The sequence below is a fragment of the Gekko japonicus genome, unplaced genomic scaffold (genome assembly GCF_001447785.1).
Source record: "Gekko japonicus isolate JY-2015 unplaced genomic scaffold, Gekko_japonicus_V1.1 scaffold1169, whole genome shotgun sequence".
In the NCBI taxonomy this organism is placed as follows: Eukaryota; Metazoa; Chordata; class Lepidosauria; order Squamata; family Gekkonidae; genus Gekko; species Gekko japonicus.
This window is the reverse complement of record NW_015164707.1, coordinates 252270-258349: the sequence shown is the minus strand read 5'-3', so window position 1 is coordinate 258349 and position 6080 is coordinate 252270. Positions and strand designations below refer to the sequence as shown.

Sequence of the window (6080 nt, the reverse complement as noted above, 5' to 3'; positions counted from 1 at the left end):
GAGAGTGGGATTTGGGGAGGGGAGGAACTTTGGACTGGTGTAATGTCATAGACTCCACCCTTCAGCCATTTCCTCCACGAGAACCACCATTGCCAGTCTCCGGGTGTGGACTGGAGATCACCCAGAATTACAACTGTTGTCCAGGTGACAGATCAGTTCCCCTGGATAAAATGGCTGTTTTGGAGGGTTCAGTCTATGGCATCATACCCTGCTGAGGCTGCTTGCCTCCCCAAGCCTCGCTGTCCCAAGGCTCCACCCCCAAATCTCCAGGAACCTCCCAACCTGGAGCTGGCAGCCCTAAGGTGAATTGATCTCTGTAGCTGGGAGATCCTTTGTGATTCCCAGACCGCTGCCACTGCTGCTGTGGGGGGAGAGGAAGCAGGTGGGTGGCTAGGAGCACTGCCACCACTGCTGCTGCTGCTCTGCGGAGTGGAGGAGGAAGCAGGCAGGAGGCTGGGAGAGTGCTGGGGGCAGAAAGAAAGAATGATGGGGTGGGGGCAGAAAGAGAGAAAGAGTGATGAAGTGGGGAGGCAGAAAAACAAAGAGAAAGATGACAGGTCAGAAAGAGAGAGGAAGTCACATGCATGGAGGAGAAATAGTGTGAGAGAGGTGGGGAGTGAGGAGAGGAAGCAAAGGTGTGACGAATGAGAGAACCATCCCGTAAGTTTCCTTCGGGTCTCCACTTGTACTTCCTAAAGTACATAGGCCAGGTTTTCAATTCCATACTAGAACCTTTGTCTCAATATATGGATTCCTTTTTACAACAAGCTGTCATTAAATCTCCTTCCTATGTTAAGGATACTAAAGATGTCGCTTCCATGATAGAAGGCAAATGAATTTCACTGGGGGCTGTTTTGTACAAGTATCTCCCACAGGAGGAGGTGCATATGGTTGCTGAATCCACCCTGGACTCTCGTAACAAGCTGAGACCTCCTACATATTTTTAATGGAATTGACTTATTTCAGAAAGAAAAATTCAGGTTTGCTAGCCAGTTCTATTACGGCACAAGAAGTGTAGCAATGGGCAGTCTTTTTGCCCCTAGTTTAGCTAACTCATTCATGAACTCCTTGGAAGATTCTCTTACATGCAATCTGGACCAGAACCCTTTTTAGTGATTAATTGCATGTTTATACATTAAACCCACTGACAGCACTGTTACATTATACTTCTTTTGATCCTGCTAGATTATGTAGCAATGTTCCATAAGGCCCATATTTGAGACTTTAAAGAAACTGAACACTACATGAAAAAAGGGTTTAAAAAACATTTAGATTCAGGTTACCCAAATATAATTTTTAGGACACTGATATCAGAGCTTAATACCTAGGTGAGAACTAAAAAAAACCCCTAAATCTGTTAAGGATCAAATTTTCTGTGCTTTTCAATATATACATTTGTTCTATCCAAAGAATAATATGTAAACACTGGCATGTGGCTCAATGTATACCTGCGTTTAACGATTTCCCCTTTAATGGTTTTAGAAGAGCTAAGAATTTTAGAAACTATATCAGAATGACTTAAAACACATGTGCATGTAGCAATAGTCTTGGGTGATTATAAATGCGAGGGATGTTCTGTTTGTTCTTTCATGTGAGATAAAATGTTTTGAGTATCTACAGGATCACTGCGAGTCTGAGTTGTATGATTTCACTGTCTGCAATACTAAGCATATAATATTTTATCACATGAATATCTGCTCTATTGGAATACGTGCATTGGAACATCACTTTCACATATGAACTGTAGTTACAAAAGAACCACCTGCTGCATATCTTGTAGATGAAGGACAAACATACGGATTTGCAGTTTTTTGTCACTGAAAAAATTACTTCACATCCTTTTAATAAAACAGATCTCTATAAGTTGTTATGCAAAGATTTTAACTGATTTTTATGAACCACATACATGAACCATATGCCTAGATGAGGAATAGAGCACAATAGCAATTTTACAATTGTAGTTTTTCTATGTATAATTCTGCTTGTCTGTATGATCCTAATTTTGATTATTTATGTATGATACATTCACTGATGGTGGTCCCTTTTTTCTTCAAATTATATACACACTTTTTAGTATGTGGGTCCCTTTAAATTAGTTCTTTTCCCATTTCAGTGGCATTCAGTAAACCCAGTAGCACAGCTACAGTAAGTTATGTTGAGTATTGCATCAGTTTGCTATCCAATCTGTTTATGCTTTCCAATCTGTAATGAACACTTTACTGACCCCTACACTGGTGTAACTTTGAGTTGCGCCAGCATAAGGGAAGTTTACATTGGCGCAGGGTTCTGTGGCACTGAGTCCCACCGGCGCAGGGGAGCCGCAGGTGCACCCTGGCGGAGCAAAGGCACAAACCCAGCTGACTGCATGCCTGTGGGCGTTCCAGGAGGCACGGCGGCAGAGTTCCAAAGTGCTTTCAGCAGGGGAACACCCCCCTGAGCAGGCACAAAGCTGCATGGGCAGAAATGGCTCATAGCCCACTGACAGCCACGGTGACTTCAAATTCAGTCTTCCACACACAGCGGCAGCCACACCCACAGGAGACCCCAAGCCGCTCACGATACCGACCAAGTTCTCACCCAATCAGTGCACCCCCCCCCCTCGGGACCCAATCACGCCCCCCCCTACAAATGGTTCCAGGAGACTGCCTCAGAATTCCAGAGGCCGGGTGTGCAGCATGGAACGCTGTCTGATAGCTCTCTGCCGTGCCAACTCAGAGCAAGTGCACCTGCACCCCAGTGGCAGATGCAACAGAGACAGGGCACCTAGCACTGCTGGGCAGACAACTGGGGGGAATACACCACATGGAGAGCAAAGTCCATACTTTGTGGCTGCCCTCTCCCAGATCTTGGCCGGCACAGGCACACCAGGCCGTCTGCTGGGATCCGAAGGGGCAGCCACATATGAAGAAGAAGAGATTGGATTTATACCCCGCCCTTCACTATCCAAAGGAGTCTCAGAGCGGCTTACAAATGCCTTTCCCTTCCCCTCCCCACAACAGACACCCTGTGAGGTAGGTGGGGCTGAGAGAGCTCTGACAGAAACTGCTCTTTTTCCAAGAACAGCTCTTATCAGAACTACGGCTTGCCCAAGGTCATCCAGCCAGGCGCAAGTGGAGGAGGGGGGAATCAAATTCGTTTCTCCCAGATTAGAGTCTGCGCACTTAACCACTACACCAAACCACAAACAGCAACAGGTAAGCAAGGCTACCATACCTCTCCTGGGCCTACAACAATAGCACCAAGCCACACTGGACACGGTGTCTCCTGCTCCTGAACCTGGCAGCCTTGGGGGTGAGCAGCAGACCCCCACATGCCTGCCACACACCAGGTGGTTAAGTGCCCCCCCAAAGCAGCTGCCAGGGGAGGCGGGCCACTGTGATGGCTGGGGAGGAGGCCACTTGCCTAGCGAAGTGGCAACACCTCCCCGGGCCAAACGTTGCGGCAGCCAGCAAGCACCACCAACCGATGTGCTGGCCAATTCTGCGTGATGGCCACACCCTATCACTGTAGGAGAAGTATGCCCTGAAGGTGCCAACACTATTCTTCTTCCATTACAGGGAAGTGCCGAGAGGACGCCAACTCAGATGAGGAGGGTGCGGAAACCTGGAGGAGCTTCTTGCCACAATGAGGGACATGGGTGAAGGACGGGGGGGGGGGGGCCTGCAGGAGTCTCTCTGGGCTCCCCGGCCAGGAGTGGCACACGTGGGTTGGCACAGGGACTCCCTCAACTGTATCGGCACCCTGCTGGATGCTGGAGCTGGCAGTGAACACCCTCACACCCAAATTCTTGTTTGTCCTCATCCTCTGGGGCTACTGTGGGGTGCCCGCAGGGCTGACGGGTGACAACCCCTCCCTACTGGGAGCTGGTCTCTGCAAGGGGGATGTGCGGCAAAGGAGGAGCGTCCCTCCTGTGGCCTGCCCCCCTCTGACCCTGCCAGTGACCGATGCTTGGGTCTGCCTCCTCATCTCATGACACTCCCATTGGTCCTGCCTGCCCTCCTCGCAACAATGCCAGGACGGAACGCTGCAGTGGGAACGCTACAGACACTGTGGGAGCACCGCCCGGTAACTCTGTTGGGGCAACTTTTTCACCCAATCGCCCACCGCGTCCCCATCCCCTTGTGGACGTGACCAGTAGTGGGGCAGCTGTTCCGCAGCTGGCTGCTGCAGCACAGGCACCGCACTGAATTGCTCTGCCCATGTTCCTTGTTACATATAGTGTAGTGATTAGTTCCGTCTTTATAAGGGATCGGAACATTTTTGTTTCCTTTACTGTATACTGAAGCATCCCTCAGACAGGACTACACCTGGATTCTGGCCTGGAGCTTGGACTGCATTTGAGTGTGAATTGTCGTTCCTCAGCCACTGTATTATTTGAACTATATATTTCTTGTTATTGTATATTCTGTACGTATTGCAATAGTAATTCTTAATATAGTCACAGTGTTTGCCGTGGCACCGTATTTCTCTGTTTCAGCATAAGGTTTTAATGACGGTTTTAATGCTTGGTCTTAATGATGCTGCCTCCCTACCTCTCCCCCCGGGACTTGGCTTCAGTGACCTATGCAATGGTCACTTCCAGACTGGATTACTGTAAGTCACTTTACGTGGGCTTGCCCTTGCATCTGATCCAGAAACTCCAGCTAGTGCAAAATGCAGCGGTACGCCTGCCGACAGCACTAGCCTGTGCAGGCATGCATTCAGCCAGCACTACGCCAATTGCACTGGCTACCAACTGAGCACCGGATCCGCTTCAAGGTACTGGCATCGCCCTTTCAAGCCGTGTGCAGCCTGGGACGGACATTCCTGAGGGACCGCCTCTCCCCAGATGTGCCCCAGAGAGCCTTGTGCTCTGCTGGCCAAGACCTGCTGCTTGTCCCCGGCCCCAGAGACGTCCACTTAGCCTCGACCAGGGCCAGGTGGAACAGGCTCCCGTGTGAGATCAGGGCCCTGCGGGACCGACTGCCGTTCTGCAGGGCCTGTAAAACAGAGCTGTTCCGCCAGGCCTCTGGCTGAGGCCGCGGACATCCAGTGGAAAAGTTGACCTCCCCTGCTGAACTTCACCAGCTTGATGTGGCCCAGAGCAAGTAGATCTTAGAGACCTAGTGGTACCAGCTCTGGAAATTATGTGTATAAACTAATAGTGCAATCTGTTTTTTCAATGTATTTTTAGTTCAATCTGTTTTTTAAATTGTTGGTCATAAATCGTTTTTAAACTGTTTATTATTTATATTATGATGCCGAATGGCTTTGTGATCCGCCCTGAGCTCACTTGTGGGGAGGGCACCATATAGGTTTGAATAAATAAATAAAAAATACCACCACCGTGACGCCCTGCCAGCTGCAGCTGTGCCCGCAGGTCAGGACTGCCTTTTGGGAAAGCATCTGACGGCAGACTTACCCTAAGATCCTTATGTCAGCCCTGTGTTAACAATACTGGATGTTTTGATAGCAAAGTGGTACAGAAATCTAGTAAATAAAATACCTCAGAGAAGTTCCATGAGACTGCCCGTCCCTTCTTATCAATCTGTGGCCGGCGTATCACCTCCTTCCCTCCCTGGAAAAGGATGAGGGTGGGCAACTGCTTGGTAAGAGGAGAGGTGCTGACTTTGTACCTATGAAGAGACAATTGGTACAGGGTCCAAGAGACTCATGAAAGAAATGCATGGCCAACCTCCTCCCCCACACCTGCCCCCGCTACAATGGAAGAGGAATCTTCATGGTACTACACACCACACAGGCAGCCAGAGGGCACATCACCTTTGGCCTTCTCCGCCATCACACTCCTGAGAAGTTTCCTAGAGCAAGGGCTTCTGGATAGCTCACCTGGTGGCGACATCTGGGTAGCGGCCCACATCCACCTTTCCAAAACACAGCCCAGTGCAGTTATACCTGGCGGAATGCAACAATGATAAGAAACCACACAGAAATGTCTGGGAGACACACAAAAAGCCTAGATGTGCATTGTCAGCTGACTGCAGCACAATTCCTCCCTCCTCTCCTGTTTTAGCCACTCCTCCGAGTAAGGCATTAGCTCACTGAGAGGCAGTAGAATCACAGTCTTGGATTACAGGCCTGCA

General features: G+C 49.4%; 1 protein-coding gene across 1 annotated transcript in view; it reads right to left on the bottom strand.

Annotated features, from left to right (window-relative positions):
* Nucleotides 1–6080, bottom strand: part of TMX2 (thioredoxin-related transmembrane protein 2) — a 14770-nt gene that overhangs the window by 2275 nt on the left and 6415 nt on the right. The window contains exons 6-7 of the mRNA XM_015409528.1: nucleotides 5827–5892; nucleotides 5486–5615 (exon numbers count right to left, since the gene is read on the bottom strand). Of these exons, the coding sequence (XP_015265014.1) occupies nucleotides 5486–5615; nucleotides 5827–5892 (196 nt within the window). The remainder of the gene's footprint in view (nucleotides 1–5485; nucleotides 5616–5826; nucleotides 5893–6080) is intronic.